The 25,801-nt window shown below is 44.9% G+C and overlaps 3 protein-coding genes and 1 long non-coding RNA gene across 4 annotated transcripts; 2 read left to right on the top strand and 2 right to left on the bottom strand.

The window, feature by feature from the left end:
* Positions 1–435: 435 nt before the first annotated feature.
* Positions 436–16,733, bottom strand: LOC122769308 (rasGAP-activating-like protein 1). The gene is made up of 23 exons (XM_044025749.1): positions 16,614–16,733; positions 16,131–16,272; positions 15,691–15,970; positions 15,404–15,460; positions 12,331–12,444; positions 12,153–12,214; positions 10,558–10,687; positions 9,692–9,773; positions 9,462–9,602; positions 9,283–9,374; positions 8,376–8,493; positions 8,101–8,254; positions 7,434–7,498; positions 7,237–7,349; positions 6,769–6,961; positions 6,549–6,686; positions 5,738–5,882; positions 5,097–5,269; positions 3,758–3,895; positions 2,997–3,132; positions 2,662–2,782; positions 2,461–2,534; positions 436–2,366 (listed from the first exon to the last, which is right to left on the bottom strand). The coding sequence occupies exons 3-23, from the start codon at positions 15,753–15,755 to the stop codon at positions 2,218–2,220; spliced, it is 2,460 nt and encodes an 819-aa protein (XP_043881684.1). The 5' UTR covers positions 15,756–15,970; positions 16,131–16,272; positions 16,614–16,733; the 3' UTR covers positions 436–2,217.
* dgcr6 (DiGeorge syndrome critical region gene 6) lies at positions 16,514–18,734 on the top strand. Its single transcript, XM_044025753.1, has 5 exons — positions 16,514–16,617; positions 17,291–17,451; positions 17,531–17,631; positions 17,710–17,850; positions 17,962–18,734. The coding sequence occupies exons 1-5, from the start codon at positions 16,514–16,516 to the stop codon at positions 18,037–18,039; spliced, it is 585 nt and encodes a 194-aa protein (XP_043881688.1). The 3' UTR covers positions 18,040–18,734.
* Positions 18,473–20,270, bottom strand: LOC122769312. Its single transcript, XR_006360421.1, has 3 exons — positions 20,128–20,270; positions 19,570–19,795; positions 18,473–18,536 (listed from the first exon to the last, which is right to left on the bottom strand). It is a non-coding gene; the product is annotated as an uncharacterized LOC122769312 (long non-coding RNA).
* On the top strand, positions 19,716–25,330 carry slc7a4 (solute carrier family 7 member 4). Its single transcript, XM_044025750.1, has 5 exons — positions 19,716–19,826; positions 21,293–22,354; positions 22,451–23,157; positions 23,273–23,381; positions 24,596–25,330. Exons 2-5 carry the CDS (start codon positions 21,373–21,375, stop codon positions 24,814–24,816), a joined length of 2,019 nt encoding a protein of 672 aa, XP_043881685.1. The 5' UTR covers positions 19,716–19,826; positions 21,293–21,372; the 3' UTR covers positions 24,817–25,330.
* The last annotated feature ends 471 nt before the right edge of the window (positions 25,331–25,801 follow it).

Raw genomic sequence — 25,801 nt, 5'->3', positions numbered from 1 at the left:
GAGAAAGTCCGCTATTTCAAATGCTAACGCCTTAGCATAAAGTCCGCCATCTTAAATGCTAACGCGTTAGCATAAAGTCCGCTAGCTTACATGCTACAGCGTTAGCATAAAGTGTGCTAAGCATAGCAGAAGATCGGTGTCGGCATGACCAGAAGCCTCTGTCTTTGTAGAAGTACATCCGACGATGATTTAGTTCTTCTGCTGTTTGTCTTTCCTTGTCCATCTTCAGTCAACGGTGAAAAACATGCGCAGTAGCAGCCGCATATTGATTAGCCATGTGTTGCCTCTGTGAGGAACGCTGATTGGCCGAAAAAACAACGCTATCGCCATTCAAGAGCAAACAAACAACGCTAATTCATATACAAAAGTGTATGGTTTTAAGACCCACGATACTGTGATAAAAATAAGAACATACACATTCGACAGGACACTTTGTTAGTTGAAATAATAATTTACTGAATAACACCGCTTTGATTCATTCACATTAACAAACCGTCATAGTCTTTTTGCAAAATAGAATACAGGCAATGTGTTACTCTCCTTCCTCCTGTCAAAATAAAAGCCCTCATTCAGGAAATATCTATTCACATTCAACACTTGAGTTAAAAAGAAGTGAAGTGGCAGATCAATAAAGCGCTTTTTTTTTTTTCTTACAAAATAACATATTTCAAGCCTCACATCTAAACTAGGAAGAATGTTTACTGTTATTTTGTGCCAGATTAAAATCTGTGGAGCTCCAGAGGCGGGATTACATGCTGGGGTTATCTGAGACATCATTGACCTGATCTCCATTACACTCACTCACCCTCTGTTTCAGGGAAAAACACTGGACACTAATCGCTATCTGGGAAATGACCTCATGTTGGTGGTGAGTGCGGTTAAAGCTGAGCCATAATTCAGTGACAATGATGTGTAATGCAATAGAAAATAAAGCCTTGAATACCTTGAATGTTTTAGCTCACATGTGTGATTTTTTTTCTTGTTAAAAAAGCACAACTATTTGGTTTCTTCTAACTTTCTCTTTGCCTTATCCGCTAATCTGTGTGTCTACCTATTATAGAGATTTGATTTGGATTTTTACACTTTTCTAAAAGCAAATTTGGCATCTCAAACAAGTCAAACGCAGTGGCACTAAAACGAGGAAAACCTCCTAATATAATTGTAATTTCTATTTTATTTTTATATGAATCCTCCACATGAACGGGCATTGTTTTTGTTAACAGGTAAATATTACCCATAATATGACATATAGGGGCCACAGAGGAAAACATATTTGAGTTCTCAGTTCTTGAGTTTTGAGTTTAAAGTTAGAATGCTGAGAATAAAGTCAGAAATTCTGAGTTTAAAGTTAGAGTGCTGAGAATAAAGTCAGAAATTCTGACAATAAACTCAAAATTCTGAGAATATAGTCAGAATTCTGAGTTTAGTCAGAAATTCTGACGTTAAATTAAAAATTCTGAGAATAAAGTCAGAAATCCTGAGAATAAAGTCAGAAATTCTGAGTTTAAAGTCAGAACTCAAACATTTTTTTCCTGCGTGGCCCTAATCCTCTTCCATATTTAGGAATGGCGACAACAATATGCAATTTACATCAGAACATTTACGTGGACTGGCCATAGCACCAAACAAAAGCACACTGTTTTGTATAAAGGGACCAAAGCAACAATCATAACATGTTTTTTCTCGCTGAACAGGCAGTGATGTGTGTGTGTGTGTGTGTGTGTGGCATATAAGCTTGTGACGGAATGACCTAAAATATTACAGTCAGTGCTACATTGCAGCCACGCTGATACATTGGCCCATAGAAAGACACATATGTCAACAAAAGCAAATAAGGTAGATCGCACTACGACAAGCAGTTTGCATAAAAATGTGTGACCGATGGTCCTGTACAATATTTAAAAAATATAAAAAGCTTCTTTTCACATTTCACAACAAGTGGATGCAGGCAACAGAATTCTCAGGAGTCAGCTCATGCTTCGAAGTCTTAATCTCTCTCAGTCGGTGTGGCACTCTGAGAATTTACAAAAAGGTTCAGCGTGCCAAAGAGTGAACCAAAAAAAGGCTGGAGGAGGTTGAATCCTGGGGCTTCTTTCTTTCTCTACAACTCCACAACAAGAAAGTGAATATCTGATGCTCAGCTGTGCATGATGCACCCCCCTCTCTCCCTCTCTCTCTCCCTCCCGCCCTTCCTCTCACGCATCAGTAAACGTGAGTCTACGGATTCAGAATGACACCGGCGGCTTCCTGCTTCTCTCTGCGCTGGAAGGTGTCGTGAGCCCGCTCCAGGTCGTCGACGACGGCCAGCAGCCGCGCGGTGACACTCGGACCCGGCTTCAGGCGCTGAGCGTCGCATTCTGCACCGTCTACGGTAAAGACAGTGGACATGTGTGACCCTGTTTATGAAGCGAGGGCATGCTGATGTTGTGTGTGCACAGAGCGAATAATCATTCATTTTACCAGGGTGAATGTCAGAGATCTTTTCTTTATCCCTCAGCGTCTCATCCGCGTCTGGCAGCTCCAGATATTTTTTCCTGCAGACACAGAGACATGAAGTGTATGATCACTTTTGTTGTCTGAGTGTTGCAACAGAGACCTCTAGTGTCTAATAAAATGTACTGCACCCCGTTTGGGGTTCGAGCATCGCTTTCCTCCGCTCACCTCAGTTTATCTCTGCCCTGGAAAAGCTGCTTGTAAATGGTCTGCGTCTCGACGTCAGGGTCCAGCGGGTCGCTCCAGTCACCCAGAGTCACCGCTGAGTGGGTTCTACTGCAGCCTGTAACTGAAAACACACACACATATCCTCATAACATGATGCTGGTGATTGGGAATGTGGAAAAAACATGAGAGAAATGTCACCAGGAGCAGCTTTAAGACACTGAATCGACGTAAACGTCCACAGAAAATCATATTATCACAAAGCAACAAAGACACGGCAGCTGCAAATGTTCATCATATTCACACAATAAAAACTGGTGAGATCACATCGGGATTACCAGCGCGGTCCGCTTGCAGGCAACAGGTCCACTTGCCACTGCGGTGAGCGCCGGGGTGGAACGAGGGCAGCATGCGCTCGTTGTAGATGCTGACCTTCCTGATCGCCGACAGCCACTGGTTCAGCTCGTTCACGTTCTACTCAGACACAACAAAGAGAACACAACACCCCGCCAGTTAGTTAGCGTTCCTATTATGAGCAGAGGTGTCCAACTAGAGGCTCGTGGGCCACATGCGGCCCCGCAATCAATTACATGAGGCCCACCACTTAGCATCATGTCATAATGAAAACAGGACCCATGAAAGAAAACAGATAGAATATAAAACAATAATAATTTTTATAATTTATATAATTATTAACATTAAATTACATATATATAAATGTGCATCTATAAAAAAGCTAAATTGCACTTGTCCACAGTAGCTTTTTAACTAAGTTTTACATTTATTTCTCTGTTTTTGCTATTACTAGATTCATATATCATCATAAGTATGTTTTTATTGGGAAGTATGCATCGTTCCGTATCAAAACACGCACTTTTACTTTGAAATTCTGTGGCATAGGATCCTGAATGAAGCTCATATTGGGGGGTTTTCCCACTGTTTCCCATTGTTCCTCTGCTTTAGAGTCATAAAGCAGGAAGAAATGTTATCAATCAAAGGAAAATAAACCATGTCATTAATATTTGACTTAGTCATAACTCATTGTAACAAAGTAAACTTATATGTTATTAACTGGGATTAATTGGCGTAAGCGTCGCACCTTGCACTGCATGTACATGGTGTTGGTCTGGCCGTCGTTGTCCTGGGTGATGACCTGCATCACGTTCTGCTGCTGGAAGGCATTTTCGTCCACCCTCTCCACGGCACACACACACTGGACGGGGATGGAGGAGCGCACCTGCAACGGCAGGAGCCACAAAAAAAAACAACGGGCACCGATTAGGACGAGCGGCGTAAAGGCCGACGCTGAGGGTCATTGGATCGCGCTCCGGGCCTCGGGGCGGTTTAGACGCAAATAAAAGTGGCATTTTGATCACGGGGCAAATTAGACGCAGCAGCGCCTGCGACTGAGGTATTCTGCATGCATTAGGGTCGGGGGCACAGTCTGAGCTGAGGGGGGAAGAAAAGACGAGATCAGCGTGGCAGCAAAGGCCACTTTAAAGTGTAAATCAGCCACTTCCAATGGAGGCTCCGCTTCACTGAGAGTGGAGTGGTCCAACATGGAGGACGGGGGCCGGGACATTGTTTACAACCTGATTTGCAATGGTAGCATGAATATCCACAGCCTTCAATTAACCCTCGCTTTTATTCCAGCTGCACAAAGCAGATGAGCTCAAAGAGAGAGCTTTTACTCAGAGAGAGAGAGAGAGAGTGTGTGTGTCCCCCACCCTCCCTCTCTCTATCCCTCTCTCTATCCCTCCATCTCTGGCTGGGGAATGAGACAAGATCATTATCACAAGGCTCGGCACCACATGGTAATAACACTTATGATGTTACACAAACACATTAAAGCAGACTAAAGTGTTTCCTCTTTTTTTTTTATATGAGACAAGTTGATAAACGTCCTTTAAAGGACAGACGCGGGGACAAATCCATCTGAGTCACTTTAGCATGAGCTGGACTGAAGTTTACTCGTCAATGTCGTCGCCTAGAAAACAGACAACCAGTCATTTTAACAACAAACAACGCTCTTTACAGGTCATTTCTTTGTGTTTCCAGTCGCACTCTAACGCAGGGATGTCAGACTCAGAATTTGTTTCCTTTGTTTTACATTTTAATGGAGTATCTTTATACAAAACTGTGAAAAATAAGTGCAATTTTAACACTGTGATGCCTCAATGTGCCATTTACACATCACACTGTGTCTATAAAAGCATAAACATTGAGTCACAGGCATGCGGAAGTGAAAAATATTACATTACGTACGTTTGACACCCCTGCTCTAACCTGACTCGCTTTACTAGCGCAATGTCGCTGTTGCTTCCCTCCCTAAACACACCAAACTTGATGTGTTTTGTTTGACATAATCAAGTGAGTCTATAAAATGACACGTTAACACACAGTATAGTCTAATATGTTCTGTTACTGTAGTAACCCACCTGCCAATCAGGCGTCTTGGCATAGGACAGCGTCTCACTCGTCAGCCAGAAGTAGCGCTTCTTGAAGGCGAAGCGCGACAGCAGCTGCGGCCCCTCCGCCTTGTGCTTGTGCAGGTATCCCTCCTTCACCGCCACCGAGGGCATGAACACGGCTCTCTGAGGAACCTCCGACACTGCAGGGAGAGAGGGGAGCGGCTGTGAGTGTTGTTCTTCCACTCAGACACACGGTGGTGCTGTGACAACCCCACTATTGATGGCGCCCTCGGCCCTGCATCTATCAGGCAGGCTTCAAAGAGGCAGAACACGCCGCCACTTGTGTCTAACAAATGCACCTGAAGAGCATTAAATGTCAAACTGGCCTTTAGGAGAAAGGAGAGCGCGCGCGCGTGTGTGTGTGTGTGTGTTTGTGTGTGTGAAGTACTGAAGGAGGCAGAAACCTGATCTGTCAGAGGGAGAAGACGTTTCACTCATACATGACGATAAGAAAGCGGCTCTTTTCTAAGCTTCCAGCTCGTTATGAATTTTTCACCAACAGTATTGTTCCGTTAACAGCTGGTCAGCGCCTGATTAACCACGTTCAATTAGCAGCAGGTCAACGGATGAACTCAGCCCGACCTTTGAACTCGCCACGGCAGCCTTACCGATGTCGTGATCTATGTCGATCAACTTGTCGAGGAAGTCCTTGACGGACGCCACGCTGCGGAGGATGATGGGATGGAGCGGCGCCATCCACTGCTCCTTCCCGTGACCCAGCTGAAGGCCCAGGTTCCCGACGCTCTGCAGCGCCTGGCGAGCAAAAAAAAAAAAAACCCACACACAAGTGAGAGTGACAGCGCTCAGTGGGAGTGAGGGCACATCTCAAAGTCAGAGATCAAAAGGTGGGGGGGTTCTGTGGCAAGGCATGCTGGGAGGCCCTTTGTCCAGCCCACACCTGGCCTGGGGCGAGGAGGAAGTCCCTCTCTGAACAACTCTCTGATGCTCGTCTTTGAACCAGGAGTGTGGTCACACAGCGCAGTCGAGGCCTGTGGTAGAGACACTTCAGCACCACGGACAGTGACTTTAATACGTGACCGTGACCTTCTGCTGTGTTCCTCGTGGAGCTGAACAGTCTCTTACTGCCAGTAACAAGTTTATCTTTTGCAGGGAGACGGAATATTACAGGATAACATAACGAGCGCAGGCATTTCAATGAATCGATTATTAACTGATTCATCAGTTTGAAGCTGTTTTCAAGATTAAAACAAGATTTCCGTTTGTTTAAGCTTCTTAAATGTGACGATTTCCTTCATTTCTTTGCTCTGGATAATAAAGAAATCATTGAGGTAATCATTGCACGCGGTAATTCCGTGTTTTGTTTACCTGTTTTAACATAAGCAGATACGTCCACGTCTCTGCTGTTTTGTTTAAGTGCGATGCCCGCACACGGATACATTATTCATGTGTGCGTCGTACCTTGGCGAGCAGTAACAGTGTTCTGCTGGTGCGAGTGTCGGCGTGCTGGTCTCTCAGCTGGAACAGCTTCGGCGTGAGGATCGCCGGAGCGAAGAAGCGCAGGAAGAAGAATCCACTGATGGCCAGATATTTCACGTCCTGCCACAACAGAGCGGGTCACAGTGTGAGTGTCACAGTGAATCAATAAATGTGGGTTCAAACGCTTTGCTCCGGGACAGACCTCGTTCTCAGGTTCGGCAAATTGCTCCTCCACTCTCTTGTGCAGCTGTTTGAAGGCCACCCTCATGACGGCAGGACACTGGTCCACTGAGCCCACGATGGACTCGATGATGCTGGTCAAGTAGCTTTGGAGCATTTCCACGCTGCTGTCCCGGACCTCCGCCTCTGACACGGCGCCTTTGAAGGAAATTCGTCTGCAGGGAAAACAAGAATAAGACAATTAAAGTATGTTGTGGCATGTGCACAAGTTGGATCTGTTAGTGCCTGGATCTCCCTCTATGTCAGATATAGACGTCTCTGGGGTATCATGGCAGTTGCCAAGCAACATTTCACATTCCTTTTTTTTCATTTTCTCACAGCTTTGTCTTCCTCTCAGGGGTGAAGGGTAAAAGACAGGGGCCATCTTCTTTTTTCTTTTCCATTCGACTGCTCGAACGACACAAACCGTGTCGTCCACACGTGTGTTTACCTCGTGCGGTTCAGGTCGATCTTACACGGGTCCAGCTCGATGTACTTCTTCTCATCGAAGATGCGGTTGATGATGGGCTTCAGCACCTCGTGCAGGTACAGCATGCCGACGGCCTGGCGGCAAAAACAACGCCATGGGTTAACAACGGCGGGGATGAATTAGACAGAGAGAGAGAGAGAGCGTATATCTCAACACACCTTCATGAATTGTTCCATGGCTTTGGAGGCAAGTGAGTTAGAGCGGAATAAAGTGTTGGGATCAGCTGTGGGAGATAATAAAGAACAGGTTTGTGGTTGGATAAATAATAAAAACAGAATTTAGCCTGTTGAATTATAAAAAAAAGAGCCATAGATGTGATTAATCGCTCCACAGAAACAAAGCCGTTATCATAGAAACCATAATCGAGAATAAAAAAACATTTTCATTGGCAGATATTAATACAGTGTGTGGATCCTTTGTCCGTCTCTGACGTCAGCTCGGGCTTCAGCTTCGGCCTCATCCACACGACGGCGAGGAGGCCGGCGTTTGCAGGAGACCTCCATTTTCCTTCCCTTACCCCTGTGCCCAACTTTAATGTCTGGCTGCCAACACAATCTATTCTTGATCAAGCACTTACCCTCAGGATCATGTGGAGTTGCTATGGAAACTTGGGCACGATGCTTATTATCTCAAACTCCACCAACAGAACCCAAAGACCGGAGCGCAACTCAACTCCTGCGTGAATTGTCATGGGAATGTGGTGCGGAGGCAAAAAAAAAAAAAGACTAATCCAGGCCACAGAGGAGTCATGAGGAGACTAGGAGATTAAATATAGCCCGAGCGGGGGTTCGAATGCCCACACACACAGCTGCGATGTATTCTTACTGGTGTGGTTGACCTCGCGAGTGTTCAGGTAATCCAGGAAGGGCACCACCAGGCCTTGGCCCAGGTAGATCTTCACCAGAGTCATCGCCACGTCTTGGCGGCTCTCGACCGTCGTCACGTCCTCCAGCATGGTGAGAGCGCTGCTGTCCTCCACCTGGTGACAGGGTGACTCAGGTTACCCACACACACACACACAGATGGACTAAAAATGACTGTGGATTCAAAGGTCAAAGGAGAACATTTATCACGGGTGAGGACTGAGCTGTGAGGCTGACCTCCGCGGGGGAGATGACGGACTCCACCAGGAGGTCAATGAGAGGCTGGTAGTAAACAGACGGAAGAATCCGATCCTCCACCAAACGCACCTTCAGACGCAGCGCCCCCAGTTTCCCGCTGGGAATGAGGCAGAAAATACCAAATCATTTCAAAAACACTCACTAAAATCTGCAGTTTGAGTGCTTATTGTTGCTCTTACACAGCAAATGTTCAGTGATATTTTAATTGAAAGCAAACACTGATTTGGGACCTTGCAGTCGGCATTGTCGTCTGCTAAGTCTGTCCAAAGTAGGCGGGGCTATTATAAGTGTCAGTTTAGTGCACCTCATGTTTTACGTGGTTTTGAATGGCCTCCGGGTACCTGTGAATCCGCTGACTCATTTTCCTCTCAGGGAGCCCACAGTGCTGTGTGAGTGAGAGGGGGAGTGGCTACAGTAGAGTGTGTATGCTTCTTTTGCCGCTACGTTTAACGATATCTTTTGCATGACTGATCCGAACAACGCCAAACTCGGCGCCGCACTTACCCGTACCCTTAGCAAGACGCCTGTCAAGTTTGAAATGAATCGGGCCATCGGCTCGAGAGATGCAAATACACACACACAGGCGTTCCTGTTCCAATTTATAGATAGATACATATGATATCAGACCAAACAGTCAGAACCAGTCTTTATTAAATACTGCACGCCCATGTTGCATTAAATTGACATTGACTTGTGCACAGTGTCTACTCAGTTCTTTTTGGTTTTAAATAGTGAGCTATCTCACGGAAACAGCTGCTGACAGAGACCCAAAACAAACAAACAAACGCACACAGTGTGTGTCTGCTGCTGGTAACTGAATAAGATCCTCGGACAAGCACACAAACTCACTACACTGTACAAACAAACACGCCCCCATAATCCTCACCCGGCATCGACGTCGTTGTTTCCCAGGGGCAGCAAACGAAACCAGCCCTCCAACAGAGGCGTCTTGTGCAGACAGGCAGAGGGTATCTCCACCTGTGTCAACGCCGAGGACCACAAAATCATTTCATCCGAGGTTCATTTCAAATCTGTACAACACAACCCAAATAATACCCTCCTCACCTTGCCCAGAAAGTCGTTCTTGCCGACCATGTCCCAGTCCCAGACCTCCACAGTGACGTTCCCTTCCTCACTCAGTTCCTCCGGATCCAGCTCCAGCTCCAGTGTCTCTCCCCAGTGAGGGAAACGGGTTTTCTTGATGATCTAAACGACGTTATGTCAGTCGCGACGTAGACAATGATCAACAACAACATCAGAGTAACAATAAATACTGAAAGTGCGTGTGTGCTCACCAAAGTCTCGGCACTGTGGTTGTTAAAAATAACCCTTGCAAACGGATCAGAGGTCCCGGAGATGTCTCTCGGAGCCAAGTCTCTGTCGACAGACCCAAAAAACACTCAAGTTAGTGACGTGGAGCAGGAAAAACGATCACATTTTGCTTTATTTATTAGGGCCCGAGCCACGAATGGCCGGGGCCAGGACGGCCCCTGGCACGAGTGCGAGGAACCTTTTGTTATCCTTCAAATTAATATTTTGAATATGTCATTTTTTTGCGGGTTAACATGCATAAAAACTCCTGAAACTTGGCATGGAGGTCAGGTCTGGCGAAAATGCGATATTGGCATAGGTCCCAAACCCGCGTGTTGCTCAAGGGCTCTATAGCGCCGCCCCTAAGGTGAAAACAGAGGCAAAATTGAGCTTCACCTAATTTCCCGTAACTTGGTGGAAAGATATTGTAGACCAAAACGAACAAAAAAGTCAACTGTAACCATGGCCTCAACTCAACAGGAAGTCGGCATTTTTTGAATTTTGGCGTCCATTTTGCAGTCCGAGTTGTCACTGCTTCTGTATCTGTGTCTCATTCTTTCAAAGTAAATCTGAGCGCGCGTGAGTAACACAGTGTCGAGCCTGGCGTGACGTCATCAGCTCATTAGAGGCGAGCTCGTAGCCCGGGACACACAGATGGGTCAGTGAATGGTGCGATGGCGTCGAGCGTGACTCAGAGGAGAGAGTGTGAGAGAGTCCTGCGGGGTGAAGGTGCGAAGACTTCAGCTCCGGAATAACAGCCAGAAAACACAGAGAGAGAATTTCTTCCAAAGTTTTCAGAAAACAACAAGATTTACTGTGACATAGTCAACAGCCTTTCACTATCTTCTACCTGGCTTCGATGACCTGACACCGCAGACTGATCTTGTCTGTGTCTTTCAGCAGCTCCAGACTCAGGTGGATCTCCCCCTGGACCTCTTCGTCCGGGTCGACCCGCGTCAGGTTCAGCCAGCTGTCCACACCTGAGAGATATTAGCAAAACAAATAAAGCATGAATAAATCACAGAAGAGACAACGTGAGGTCTTTGAATGAAGACTTAAAAGTCACTTTTTTTGGACTTAGTATTGAATTAACGCCACGATGTGTGACTCACTTTGTTTGGATGTTTTTATCTGCTCTCAGTCTTATTGACATTCCAATCACTGCGACTGGTCGTCTAGATTATTATTAACTAGCTGTAAATTTACCTGCTGTCTGTGCTTTGTTTTGTTTTCTATCTGTCTCTCTCTCTCTCTCTCTCTCTCAGGTCACACTCCTCCATCTTTGACCCAGAATCCCCTTAGACCCTTTCTTCTTTGACTCAAATCTGGCCAAAACGGCACCAAACGTGTCTCCAACCCCCAAGGATGGACCTGTAACCTGGATTTCATATGTTTCCACTCCCGTTTGTTATCTGCTGAGCTTGTTTCTGCACGCGTCTGTCCGAGTTTTTCCTCCCTCGGTGCGAGGGTCTAAGGACAGAAGGTGTCTGTGATGTTGGGTTTATATATATAAAGAAAACAATGTTAAAATGACTTTTCTGGCAGCTGAGAAGCGGATGAAAACGTGGCTGAAAAAAGGAAGAGGGAAAAAAAATTGCCTACAGTAAGAATGTATTCATAGCTGCAGCTATACAAGTCGATAAATCTGGTAACACAGGAACGGCAGTTTTATTTTTGCAGCAGTTTCGATTAGCAAATGACCAAACTACCAAACATAAACTAGTCCTAGCATCTCAGTTTCAGCATTTCTGGTGCTGATGAGAGGTGAAGACGCTTTGGACGGTTGTTTCCTTCACGACTTTTCGACATGTTACAGTCTCAAGTTTTCAAACGGCAGATTTTGTCCGTACCAAAAAAAGAGGAAGCTACAGTACAGTAGACCTTCTACTGTACTGTAGCTTCCTCTTTTTTTGTACTCAGGCAGTCATAAAAAACTCAATTTGTAAGTTATGTAATAAAGTTTATATTTCATGTCATATCATGTGACTGGAAGTTTGTCTTCTCTTTTGGTAAATATTAGACAGAGGCAAGTGTAGTGTATCCAGACTGTGAGGGAGAGTCTGACTCAGTACCACCCCGTCATCATAAATCACACGAGGCCACGCCAGGTGGCTTTCAGGGGAACGCAGAATCAGTCTGCAGTCTGCAGTAAACGCGGCGAGCAACGTCATAAACGCACAGAAAACATCCTGCAGCACAAAGAGCGAGAATCACATTTCTCAAGATCCAGGGTCAATTTGAAAAGCGATGTTTGTTCTCGTCATTCCATGAGGACGGACGTCACAGTGAAACCCACTCTGAATAAATAACTCCTGATAACTGTAAGCAAACGTGTGAGAAGCCGCGAAAACAACATTCCCAGAGTCCCCGATGACCTCTGACTGGGTCACGTAAGTTTAACCCTTGACCTCCTACAAGCTGCTGCAGACAGTTTGACTTTTTTACCTTTGGCTTGAGATCTGATGGCATCTTTGCTCAGAGTGATCTTTCCAATGACGTCGTCGTGGCTGTAAAGGAACACACAACAAAGTCGCTCCGTCTCACTAAAGCTAAACGACATAAACAGACATAAAAAGTAAGTAATGAGTGACACAGTGGATATCTGATGATTTGACGGCGTTACCCGATGGTGTCTTCGTCGATGACGTGAAAGGACAGAGAATGGAAACCCATGGGCAGGTGCAGTGTGTATTCTTCACCCCAGAAAGGATTGAGGTTCTTCCACACTGTGGCCGTCCTGATGAAAGAAAAGAAAACATGTGAGGATTCACGTGCACGTTATTAGGGCCAGCAGCTCTCTGCTCTGTTCTTCTTCTTTTATCGGACAAACACAAACAGATGCAATCGTTTTTTTTACACACGACAGCTGATGCCCGGCAAACTCTCCATCTCTCACTCTCTTCGTGTACCGACATGCTCTCTGTGGCATGTCTCGTGTTATTCCTTTGCAGTGGAGTTTGCACCAAACGAGAGGACGCGTTTACAGATTTCTTAAAGGAGGAGACGATCACATGATTTACAGTCACTGCAACAAAAAAAAGGCCTCTAAAAAAACAAGAAAATATAGCCACAATTAGGAGAAAATGACTTGTTTCAAGCTAAATGATCTGGCAGTGCAGCAAGAAAATGGCACTTGTTAAGTTCTCTTTGCTCAAAATCTTATTTTAAACAGGAAATACTGATATTTAGTGTTTTACTACTTCTACGTTTAAGATATTTGTTCCCATTTTGGAGAATTATTGCTGCGAAACCAACTGGTCTAGAGCCAAGCTTGCTCAAAACTAGTCAGCAAGTGCATTAATCTCATAATGAGTAAATAATTCTTAGATTAGGAAGTCTTGTTTTAAGTATACTATAGAAACCCATTTACTGGTTAAATGCAACATTTTTATTTTCTTGGCAAAGCACACGGAGACCTGGATGATCTGTAACTTTCTACTTTTAAACTCAAGACAAAAATGAGGTAATTAAACTCGGCGCCAAACATCTGACCACAGTGTCACTTCAGATGTCATCGCCATGGCTTCCAGTTCCACTGCAGGAAGCCAGGACATGTCATTTGATTCACACTTAAAAACTCATTTCCATTTCCTTCTTCCACGTGTGAAACACGAGGAACTTTCTCTCCTTTAAGTACGCTGAAAAACAAGTTCATGTTTTTTGTTACGTCTTGATCAGATTACAGTAACTCCTTATTATCAGGACATTCCAAAACCCCTCAGTTAATTCCAACTAGAACGAGGCACCATATCACTCCAGTGTTAGCTTCTCTACACAAGCACTTCATGATCAGGCCCCGTCGCACCTGAAAGAACTAGTTTTACTTTATCATCCTAAAAATACAGGCTTAAGTGTGGTTCCCAGAGTCAGAATGGGAGGCTTCAGTTAGCACTGCAGGCTCCTCTCTTGAGGAACCAGCTCCCAATGACAGTTCAGGAGGACGACACATGCTCTGTATTTAAAGTTGGACTTAAAACCTTCCTTTTTTGATAAAGCGTATAGTTAGAGCATCTCTTAGTTTAGGCTTAAACTGATGACGGAGGTTTTTCTCCCACTCAGGGTCTGAATATCTCATTATTACATGACACTAAGCATATTCTCTCTCTCCTCTAGTATGTGCTTTTCCTCCCTCCCTCCCTCCCTCCCTCCCTCTCTGTCCTCATTCTGCAGGTCCCCGTGACACCTGGGCTGCAACATGCACATCCAGTTGCAAGGCTATTATTATGAGTAGTATTGTCATCATTATTATGCTATAATTCATCTTTTTTTGCAACAATCCACGCTAAATTAAAATGTAATTTAATTTAATTTAATTTAATTTAATTTAATTTAATTTAATTTAATTTAATTTAATAAATTACATTATTATAATAATACTATAAAAAAAAACAGGCATTACCAAACTTAATGCACCTTTGTCCTTTCACCGCAACCGGGCGAGGCAGATGCTGCACATCACTGAATTTGGTTCCGTTAATAGGGAGTTTTTTGCTCTTGCTGATTGTGTGAACCGTTGGGTTTCTCTTCCCGGTTTGAGCTTGTGTTTGTTGTGATTTTTTACGCAACACAAATACAATTTGGTTTGATTTGAACACGTGTTCAAACGATGTGTGAAATTCATCTGTTAAGGATTGACACAGATCTAAATGACACAGCTGTATCTATCTATCGAAAATCAGGCATTCTGTCATCTTGAAAAAGGTTTAACAATCACTGTTCTGCATAAAAACACCAGCAGGTGCCTCATTGTGTTCTAAACATTTCATTTTACACGGACGGTGTACATAGTGAATAACAATAACACATTTTACTTTTAAACGGCACTCAAAGACGTCACAAGTGTAATTCCTCCACATACTGAAAAGGCCGTTTTGTCACAACAACATTATCCGTTTTACGTCAACCTGAGAATAATCGACGCCTGCACATTTGCAAAAGCTTTATACGAGCAGCAGAGTGCCGGCACCACTCTTACCAGCCACATCATCCACGAGCATCACACTCGAGGAGTCAGTTGGCCAATAACACTACAAGTACAAGATAATTAGCGCGTGAGTGTCTGCAGTGAATCATTGTTTGGCTTTTCCTCAACGCAGATGGAAAAATAAGCAGTGAATGCACTCAACAACAAACACTTCTGATCAACAAATCTGAGTTTCTGTGTATACACAATGAAAAAGCATGTTTTATATATACTGTATATATGTGTATATATATATATATATATATATATATATGTATAAACATATATATATATATATATATATATAAAATATGTATAAACATATATATATATATATATATATATATATATATATATATATATATATATACACACACTTAGAGGATGAAATGATTAGTACTTTTGCAGAGAACACGGACCTCTGTTCCCAGTTCTAAGCGTTCTCCTTGATTATACTGGGAGCTCCCTGCAATAATTGATGCACCTTCTCCATGGTTACCTGTGGGTGTTTTAAAGGCCAGACCAGTATCAGGTTCTCTGTACTGGAGGGGCCACACTGTGGGCACCACATACACACACACACACACACACTCCACCCTGGGTTTAATATGTGCAGAGGAGCAGAGAACTAATGCACATGATCTGCTATAATTAATATTCACACTATAGCTACTCTCTCTAAGATTTCCATGAGCTGTAAGTACATCTTCATTTAGAACAAAACTAAACTCACCTGGCCACAACTTCATTGTCGACTTTTACAATGCAGTATGGATCACTGGTTCCAGAGCTGAAGAGGACACAACAACAAAGTATATAGAATGAGACACATTGAAATCTGCAGCTTGTCTGATGGTAAATGTGTGCACGTGATTGTCTGATTGAAGTAATCCCTTCACAAACTGGCATCTAATCACGTTTCCACCACATACTAGACAGTGTTGAGTGTGTGTGATGTACATTGAACGAGCTGAGACTTGACTAACCCCCTCACACACATGCCTCTCACAGATTACTCACACGTCTTTGGCCGGGAGGTTCCTGCCCTCGACAATGCGAAAATAAAGAGATGTGTTTCTGGCCATCGTAGTCGAGTGCGCTCGGAATCCGATTCCTCCTCTGTTCCCATACGCGCTCTTACAAACACCGCTCTTCCCCACCGCAGCGGACTTTTCTTCATTTCATGGCACCTTCAGCAGCGCGTGGCACGCGCACGGCTCTCCAGGCGCGCGCCACAGGAGCGCATCAGATCATGGAATCAGCGGAGCAGGTGAAAGCGAGATATGCTGCAGTGTGAACACTAAACCATCACACACACACACACACACACACACAGAGATACAAATGTAATGAATATTTTTACACACACGCTGTTTTCACACCTGCTATCGCCCACAATCTTTAGCCATTTTTAACATAAGTGACGTCTTTAGTAATGAATGTGTTGTCACACAACTGACCAACAGCTGTCACACTGAAGTCGTCTTCTCTGGTGCAACGCAGCGCCACCCCGTGGACACCCTGCGCTACTACACAGCGCTTTACAGACAGGCATGTTGGCAGCCAGCAGCTCGGGGTCCTCTTAGCAATCCACGTTAGCTGCTAACAAACAAAACCCCAGCACAATCATCACAACAGTCACGTGTGTCCGTTGTGTCGCACTGTTTGTATAATATAGAACCTCAACTGCATTTACACATCATTAAGTACAGGTTAGTCTGCAAAAATAAATCATTGTTTTGTTAATGGGGGCATTTTTTTCACTGCCTAGTAGCAGGTAGGCTAGGCTAGGCTAGTTAACGGACTGTGTTGCTGTTGTCGGTTGTGTTCACAGTGAAGAAGAATGGACGTTTATCCCGGAGTCACCGGCGATGATCCAACAAAACAACAAGAAAGACATTACTACCTGTTGTCCGAACTGCAGACTTTAGTCAAAGACTTACCAAGGTAATGTGAGTCTCTGGTGCAGCGGAATGAACAACACACAAAACATGTCCATCATTAAATTAGTTACATATGAATGTATGAAAACAACACACTTACTGGATGTATGATAAAGATTACTAAATTAATCGTCAACAGTTTTCGGTTTGAAGTTTTTTTTCACGATTAAAACAAGTTTTCTGATTGTTTCAGCTGCTTAAATGTGAATATTTTCTTCATTCAAACTTAAACACTTTTGGTTTGTGGACAAAACAAGACGTTTGATAACATCATCATTTCCAGTTCACTGATCAATACTTTTTAGCATTTTCTGACATTGACGGGCCAAACGATTAGTCGATTAATCGTGAAAATAATTGACAGATTAATCAATTATGAAAATAATCTTTTTTCCTCTTGTATTTGGTTGAAACTATATATATCTACATACATAATCTGTTATTTTATCTGGAACGTTGTACAGGATGAATTTGTATTTATGTAACTTATTATTGTCCATCCATCCTTCTTCTACTGCCTTATCCTCCATATGAGGGTCGCGGGGGCTCTGACATAGGACCAAAAGTGGGGTCACACTCTGGACTTAATATTTTTCTAATGCTTTTTCCATTGTGCTCAAATACAAAGGAATGAATTCCTTCAACTGACGATTGTTTTTGTGTTTTCCCTTGGTTAGCTCCTTCCAGCAGCGTCTGTCCTACAACACGCTGAGTGACCTGGCCCTCGCGCTCATAGACGGGACGGTGTATGAGATCGTGCAGGGGCTCCTGGATATTCAGCATCTGACCGAAAAGAATCTGTACAACCAGAGGCAAAAGCTGCACTGTGAACACCAAGGTTGGTGCTCTGCTTAACAGGAAGCATGCGGCAATTAATATCTTCATCCGCACCCTGACTTTATTTGTTTTATGCGCAGCACTCAAACAAGATCTTTTACGAAAACACAAAGACGCTCTGCTGTCGTGCAAGTCTCACAACCTTGGGCTTCTCAAATCAAACCAACAAGCAGAGCTGGAGGTGAGACATCTGCTGACACAAAAAGGTGTATGGTTCTGTCATCTGCTTTTTGGTTCACGAATAGTTGTGTGTTGGCAGGCGCTGGACATGCGTGTGCGAGAGGAGCAAAGGATGATGGACAAGAAGATCATAGCAGAAATCGATCAAAAGGTTATCGACCAGCAGAACACATTGGAGAAGGCGGGAGTCCCTGGGTTTTATATCACCACCAATCCTCAGGTGACCAATCCTCTCAGTCTGTTCACTGACTGCAGTTACATTGCCATGCGGACAAATGTCCAGCAGATGGCGATGATTGTTCTCACTTATGGCTCCTTGTTGTTGTTTCAGGAGCTGACGATGCAGATGAACCTACTTGAATTGATCCTCAAGCTTCAACAGAAGGAGTCGCAGTCTGGGATATTATGAGACAGACTGTGAATATAAGTGGCGAGAGCTTACGTGTCCCAATCTCTGTGAGATTCAACTTACCTCGGTCCACGTGGAACACTGCTGTTTGTGAGAAGCAACAAACGGAGTGTCATCACCGCCAAAAGCATCACGGGGAGGATTTATCTTCAAGTATTTATGTGAAATAATAACAATATATCTATTATCTCGTGGACTTTCCATTTCACACATGAAGTTAAGATGGTCGTTTTGCTTCAAACACATTTAAGGAAAACTTAAAAACAACATTTGTGATGAAAAGGAAACTCTCCATTCTCCCGTGTTTACACAGACAACAGCACTCACCTTGTTGCAGTGTAACAAGTTGTTTTTTAAAGGTTGTGTGCAATGGACCAGGACCTGCCATCAGCCTCAGCTCACCGTGTTGACCTCAGCAGAGAATGTAAAACAGAAGCAGGGTGGAATGTGTCGAGCGAAACCACGGAGCATTTGTTGTGGTGTTTTAATATCGGCGTCTGTCAGACGGAGAGAATGATAGGCAAATAGAAATCAGTCACTCGTGCAAGGTACGGTGATTTTTGTTTCCACATCCGCTTTCATAAATCAAATGTTTTAACGCTAAATGATTCCACTGATGTTTGCTAACTTTGCTTCTGGTCGTCGGTTTCATTGGAAACCAGTAAATGAATAAATTGCAGCAGAACTGAACTCGACCAGCGTCTCAAATTGGTCACATGCTCCTTTTCCTGTCAAACTAATGGATTTAATCACATGTTTTGATCCCACCTTCACAATAATATCCTTATTATGTACATCATAAAGTCATAATGTTTTAAAATCACTAATGATGATGACTTTCTTGGGACAGGAAGTCAGAGTCACGGACAGGTGGGTGGTAGATGGTAGCTCACAGAGCAGGTTGTATACAGTTTGAATGCAAACGACTATCTATACAGTCTATACAACAAGAGACTGAAAACATTTGGGTTTGACATCAAAAGATGAACATTTCCAGGTATTTGCATCTGGATCTGATGCACAACATAGAAGATTGGAACTCCACTACCCTTTAAGGACACTGTATACTTGTGTTTCCTGCTTTCAGCTCTGGATGCTCAGGGGTTTGGTGTCTAATAAAGAGAGCCAGGTTTCTATGAGAGCTGCTCCATCCAAAGTGGAATGGACGTTGTCCTGAAGGGACCCTGAAGGGTTTCCAGTGATCCACAAATGAGACATTGTTTTCTGGACACCACCTGAGGTTCAACATGTAAACAAATGTTTGCACGTTGAACCTGTTGACGGAGCAGCTCTCACAGAAACCTGACTGGGATTAGGGCCGCCCAATTTTATAAGAGGCCCAGCCAATCAGAAAACAGACTCCTCAAAAGATGTTTTTTGGGTTTTACCTTTGTGTAGTGAGTGTTAAAGAGTCAGGACAAGGTCTCTGTCAGTACTGCTGATGCACACAGACACACAGAGTTGCACACAGACACACAGAGTTGCACACAGACACACAGATTTCATGCACAGTGCACATCGGAAGTTTACCAGGGTCTTTACATGCTGTCCAGTGATCTCAGGACCCATCCACGACCTGACACGTGGCGCCTCCTCTGGGTGGGAGGATGCAGCGGGAAAGCCCTTCACAGAGGGGACTGTACCTTTAAGACGCAGCAGTCCTGAGTCCAGTGCATGTCGCTCTTATTCCTCGGTGTGTGTGTGTGTGTGTGAACCTTTACTCCATCATCAGACGATGCGCTCCGGTAACTCCTCTCTGCGCGGATGACAGATGTTTAACAGTTCAGGTAAAACCTTCAGTGTTTTTTTTATCACATTCATGTCAAACAGTCACGGACGCTCAGGGATGAAAAGTGCGACGTAAGGTTTGATGTAGGGGACAGGAAGTGTGTGATGATGAGCCGCACTTTGCGTCCGTTTCCATGTTGTTATAAAATATTCATTTCCATTAAAAAAACGACGCGTAAATGGCCCCTTTCTTGTGTGTGTGTGCGCGCACAGGGCGTGTTGCGGTCGTGTTTGTGTCCGTGCAGTAAACGATAGCGAGCAGCCTGAGGCTTTATTTCTACAGGGGGAATAAAGCCTTACGTAATTAACAGGGAGGCGTCCTGTGTTCGCCATATGCAAGGAACCGAGAGCAGCGGTCAGATCCGGAACAGATGGAGCCAGAGTCTTCATCACGGAAACAGCACAGCAATCATCCTGGAACAGCAACACATTCACATCATGTACTGCTCTATTTCAACATCTTATCTCACATCAGTGGAGCCTTTAGGTGACGTGGTGCGTCTGCACTGGTGATGATGATGATGATGGTGGTGGTGATGATGATGATGATGATGAGAGTGAAACTGGTCAAAAAGTCCGATTATAGATTTTCTATGGTCTGATACCGACACTGAGTATATAGCTATATGTGTTTATATATATATACATATATATGTATATATATAATAACTTTTTTTTTTTAAAGAAACTGCTGCAGTTGTGTCTCCACTGCAAATAACATGTTACCACCTAAACATCAAATACACAGAACATGAAAAAATAGTCTTCATCATTATCTTTCAGAAAGCAGCTGCAGCGGCACACATCACCCGCAGTTTATTTATTCACAAAGCCAGATTATTTAGTCATTTGATCCACAGACACTTAACTTCTAAATTAAGATAAAACGTCAATACTATTGTTATTACAACCAGTCAACTCCACCTCTTCCTCCCGCCCATTGTTGCTAAGTGTTTTCTCATTCTGGGAGCAGCTTCTCGCTATTATTACTCTTTAAAAGATTCTTAAAAATGCTCATTCGTGTCCTCACTGAACTATTTTCTATGTGAACACTGAATGTTTCATGTCACAATTGTTGCCGTCGCACACATAATTTATTAATACATTCATTTACCATCAGGCCAAGCTTGAGAAAACACCTTTGTGTGCAAAGTCACTTGCACCTGCCGTACATGTCCATCACCAGCTCTCAGTCAAACAGACCAGACCAGACCAGAGCAGACCCCGCCCTGCAGACTAACAACAATAATGTCACGCTGTAGAGCAGGCCCATCACTATGTGCTTCTGTCCTGAGTGTGGAGGTGAAATGAGAGAAGAGTTATCTGTATTTGTCCCACACGGGGAAATTTGCAGTGTCATGACAAAGGCAGAAATAGAAGAAAATAGAAATGAGGTCAATGACAGAAAAACATTACATTTCCTGCTGTGATTGTGACTAATATGAGCTTGTGCTGTGTCTTCCAGGTCATCTTCTCAGGCAGGTTATGGACCCAGTGTGACTTATAGCACCCTCCTGCTCAGCTGGCCTGTCTAACTCTGTCACTATGGCAACTTCCTCGAGAGGCTGCGCGCCGGCTATGCGCCTCTGTCAAAGACTGAACCGACTCAAGACACTGGATGATGACATGATGGCCACGTCGCTGAAGCGCTGCCTGTCCACCCTGGACCTGACTCTGCTGGGTGTTGGAGGCATGGTGGGCTCCGGGCTTTATGTCCTGACGGGAACAGTGGCTAAAGATATGGTCGGGCCTGCTGTCATTATATCCTTCCTCTTTGCAGGTTTTGCGTCCTTATTGGCCGCCTTTTGTTACGCAGAGTTTGGAGCGCGCATTCCCAAAACAGGGTCTGCCTACATGTTCACGTACGTGTCGGTGGGAGAGGTCTGGGCCTTTCTCATCGGCTGGAACGTCATTCTGGAGAACATGATCGGTGGTGCTGCCGTGGCGCGCGCCTGGAGTGGCTATCTGGACTCCATTTTTAACCACGCCATCAAGAACTACACCGAGACACACATAATGCAGTGGAACGTGCCCCTGCTCGCCCACTACCCTGACCTGCTTGCTGCAGGGATCCTCATCGTCGCCTCGTTCTTCATTTCCTTCGGGGTTCAAGTGTCCTCTTACCTCAATCACATCTTCTCCGTCATAAGTATGGCCGTCATTGTTTTCATACTAGTGTTTGGCTTCATGCTGGCTGAACCGGCCAACTGGAGCCAGAAAGAAGGAGGCTTTGCACCGTTTGGATTGTCTGGGATCCTCGCAGGCTCAGCCACGTGCTTCTACGCGTTTGTGGGCTTCGACGTCATCGCGTCCTCAAGCGAGGAGGCGAAGAACCCGCAGAAAGCCGTTCCCATTGCCACCGCCATCTCCCTCGGACTTGCGGCGACGGCCTACATCCTGGTCTCCACGGTGCTCACCCTCATGGTGCCGTGGCACACTCTGGACCCAAACTCGGCTCTGTCGGATGCCTTCTTCCGCCGCGGTTATAGCTGGGCCGGAGTGGTTGTGGCGGTCGGTTCCATCTGTGGTGAGTGTTAACCTTTCATTGGGAAGTCTAAAGTGGATTGTAGTGTCACATGTGTTGTGTTGTGATGATGATGAGTCACTTTTCCCCTCTTTCTAGCCATGAACACAGTGCTGCTCTGTAATCTCTTCTCCCTCCCTCGGATCGTGTACGCCATGGCAGAGGACGGACTGTTCTTCTCCATATTTGCGCGCGTCAATCCCGTCACCAAAGTCCCCGTCAATGCTATACTGGTGTTTGGAGTCTTCATGGCCACCATGGCGCTCATCTTTGACCTGGAGGCCTTGGTTCAGTTCCTGTCCATTGGCACACTCCTGGCGTACACCTTTGTGGCTGCAAGTATTATTGTGCTGCGTTTCCAGCCGGAGAAGGTCAGCTCCAAAGGAACTGCTTCCACATCGCCCACCCCCAACGCCGAGCCCTCCCTTGCCCACTCAGAGTCCCAGACTATAACGGAGGACAGCGGGGAGCTGAAGCAATACGAGTCCTTCTCTGACAAACTCCAGCTGGTGGAGCGGCAGAAGACGGTGGAGCGCCGAGGGGCGGGGCAGCTGAAGGCTTTCTGGGAGCCGTACCTGGGCAGGCTGCTGGGGGACTGTGAACCGGGGCAGGTGGCGGCCTTCTGCGTGCTGACGCTGATAGTGAGCTCGGTCTCCTTCTGTGTTGTGCTGGAATTCGGGAACAAACAGCTGCAGCTGCCCGTGTGGAGCTTCGCAATGTTGCTGGTGATCTTCAGCTTGGCCTACGTCGTCAGCCTGGCTCTCATATGGGTTCATGAGCCACAGACCAACAGCAAAACATTCCAGGCAAGTTTTACACTCCAGTTTCCTCTTCCCAACAATTCATCTCATTTCAATTGTTGTATTTGAAGCCAGTCGTATGATGGTATGACTGGAGTTGTGTTGTTGTTGTTGTGCACAGGTCCCTCTGGTTCCGCTGACTCCAGGTGCCAGCATCCTCATCAATGTGTTCCTTATGATGAAGCTCAGCTATCTAACCTGGATTCGATTCACCGTGTGGATCGCCATAGGTAAATATGTGCCGCGTAAAAACTTAAAGTGGTCAGACAAATGCATCTGTGTGAAGATCTCTGGATACGTTATCAGAGGAAAGAAAGACCAAAGCTTTGGTCAGCAAACCTGTGACAATGCAGATGGCGGGTTAAGCAGCTTTCAAGGAGTGATCATTGTGAAAGCGTGATTAACTGCATTGGCTTAAAGCTTCTCTGCACCAGTAAACCATTTAAAACCCACTGTCAGACTGTTGCCAGTTAACGAGATTCACAAGCGTGAAATATTACACTTGACAGGCTCTCTCGTCCTTCGCTCCCACTTACGTTCCATGGCAGCCATTAGCATTCAACTCGGTGTTAAATCACTAAAATAAATAATGTGTGACTTTTCAACAGAAGCAAAAACGTCCGTGTTCCTCAGTGTAACTCAACTCGTGTTGCCCGCACTGCACACAGGAAGTGACACGTTTGATGTCAGGACAGTGAGAGTAGAGCCCCATTCGCGCCTTAAATGTTACAACAAGGCCCGTCGAGCCCGACAGAATTCGGTAAATTTTGATTGATGGCTCTTTAAAAGAGCTGAACCCGTTTACAGCCCGACATGATTCAAATGTGCGCGCGCACACCGCTCTTTTGTCAAGAATGAGTAATTCATACATTTACATCATAACATCTCAGCACTCTAAATACGCCCAGGAGGAGGAGTGTTCTCTGACAGAACCAGACTCAAAGATGTGCGGCCATCTGCCGCGACCGGTTGGGGTTAAAGGAAAAATGGGGGACAGAAGAAAGAGACCAGGAGCAGATACACTAGAACTGTATCAAGTTATAAGTTTATACAGGGCAGTTCTGAGTCAGGGATGACTTGTTTATAGAACAATGTCATCTATATAAGCAGCAGCAGAAATTATACTGATACTGACTTTTAATTATAGCATAATAATAAAGGTGATGATATGTATGATAATAACTATAGCCTCTAAACTGGATCTGGATCCTGCAACCTGCAAGATGAGAACACACAGAGAGAGAGAGAGAGAGAGAGAGGGAAAAGGAAGGAAAGGCATGAAAAATAAATGCTTCTTGCTCTCACCTGCCACTGCGCTGCTGCTGTATACACACAAGCACTCCCTCAGTCAGGTTTCTGGTTTCATGTCCGTTACGTTGTTTCTGTTCATAAAGACCAAACATAAAATTTTGATTTTAGACACTGTACTGTCTCGTTCCCCCAGGTCTCATCGTGTACTTTGGCTACGGGATCTGGCACAGCAAGGAGGGCAGACGGGAGCTGCAGCCCCAAGACATGGCCGCCCGCTACGTGGTGCTACCCAGCGGCAGCTTGGTGGAGACAGTGCAGTCCGTCCAGCCCGACGGTCACGTGGACACACAGGCGCACCGCGCCAAAGCCGCCGCCACCGCCTCCGCAGTGGAGGAGCACGCGGGAAACAGATGATGTGTGACCAAACGTAGTCGTCGTTACAACTGCCCGTTATTATCCGATGTCTCTCACTCGAAACGCCGCGTTCTGACTCTTGTACTCTCTGTGTCTCACTCCTTCTCTCGTGCGACTGGCCTGCCACGGTTCCGTAGTCTTTGCTCAGCAAGCGTAAGCACACCACAGGACGGGGGACGCGCGCTCTCCGTCTTGTCGGGGAATCATGTTTGTACATCTTCGTTATATCTGAATGTACAGTAGAGAGCTTCATTGCTGTCCTGTAAAGTCGTGTTATATATAAGACCAGCTCTCTTCCTGCGATCCACTTCTCGTTCTGTCCACTCAGTGAAATGTTTTTAATTATCGTTTTACGCGAACACAAATCTGAAAGTCTCCACCAAAAAGACATCCTTGCTGATCTTGAATTAATGGATTACTAACTTAATAGACAGCTCTTTTGATAATCGATTCATCGGTTTGAAGCTTTTTTTCATGATTAAAACAAGATTTCCGATCTTTTAAGCTTCTTAAATGTAATTATTTTCTTGATTTCTTTGCTCTGGATAACAAAGAAATCATTTAAATTGAATCATTTTGGTTTGTGGACAAAACGATCGTCATTTCCAGGTTTGACAAACACCGATCCACATTTTTTGAAGGTTTTCTGACATTTTATGGACCAAACGGTTAATCGATGATGAAAATAATGGTTAGTTGCAGCTCTAGTCAGCATCCATCTGTTGCTTTTCTCTGTCAAGCACAAACAATGCACAGAATAATGTGACTTTACATGTTTTTGCCTTCTTCCCCTATCTAAACTCTTCTGCTGATAACCTCAGGAGAAGATTATGACACATGGCGCAATCCAATAAACTGTGTTTATTTTTCTATGACTATCACCTCCACCAGGGAGGTTTATGTTCTGGGGCCCATTTGTCTCAAATATTGAGCATGAGATTTGATGACATGTCCTGGGGGATCACACACGCCTCCGTTCACCTTT

This window comes from Solea senegalensis, linkage group LG5 (genome assembly GCF_019176455.1).
Source record: "Solea senegalensis isolate Sse05_10M linkage group LG5, IFAPA_SoseM_1, whole genome shotgun sequence".
Lineage (NCBI taxonomy): Eukaryota > Metazoa > Chordata > Actinopteri > Pleuronectiformes > Soleidae > Solea > Solea senegalensis.
The sequence above is the reverse complement of the archived record's forward strand: the minus strand, read 5'-3'. Positions and strand labels throughout refer to the sequence as shown.

Coding starts and splice junctions, on each gene's coding strand:
- LOC122769308 (XM_044025749.1), bottom strand. CDS start 15,755: ATGGCCAGAAACACATCTCTTTATTTTCGCATTGTCGAGGGCAGGAAC. Junction 15,461..15,690: donor AACCTCCCGGCCAAAGACGT/GTGAGTAATCTG, acceptor TGTCCTCTTCAG/CTCTGGAACCAGTGATCCAT. Junction 2,367..2,460: donor GATCTCTGACATTCACCCTG/GTAAAATGAATG, acceptor TCTTTACCGTAG/ACGGTGCAGAATGCGACGCT.
- dgcr6 (XM_044025753.1), top strand. CDS start 16,514: ATGGACGTTTATCCCGGAGTCACCGGCGATGATCCAACAAAACAACAA. Junction 16,618..17,290: donor TTAGTCAAAGACTTACCAAG/GTAATGTGAGTC, acceptor TCCCTTGGTTAG/CTCCTTCCAGCAGCGTCTGT. Junction 17,851..17,961: donor ATATCACCACCAATCCTCAG/GTGACCAATCCT, acceptor TTGTTGTTTCAG/GAGCTGACGATGCAGATGAA.
- slc7a4 (XM_044025750.1), top strand. CDS start 21,373: ATGGCAACTTCCTCGAGAGGCTGCGCGCCGGCTATGCGCCTCTGTCAA. Junction 23,158..23,272: donor CCAACAGCAAAACATTCCAG/GCAAGTTTTACA, acceptor TGTTGTGCACAG/GTCCCTCTGGTTCCGCTGAC. Junction 23,382..24,595: donor CACCGTGTGGATCGCCATAG/GTAAATATGTGC, acceptor TCGTTCCCCCAG/GTCTCATCGTGTACTTTGGC.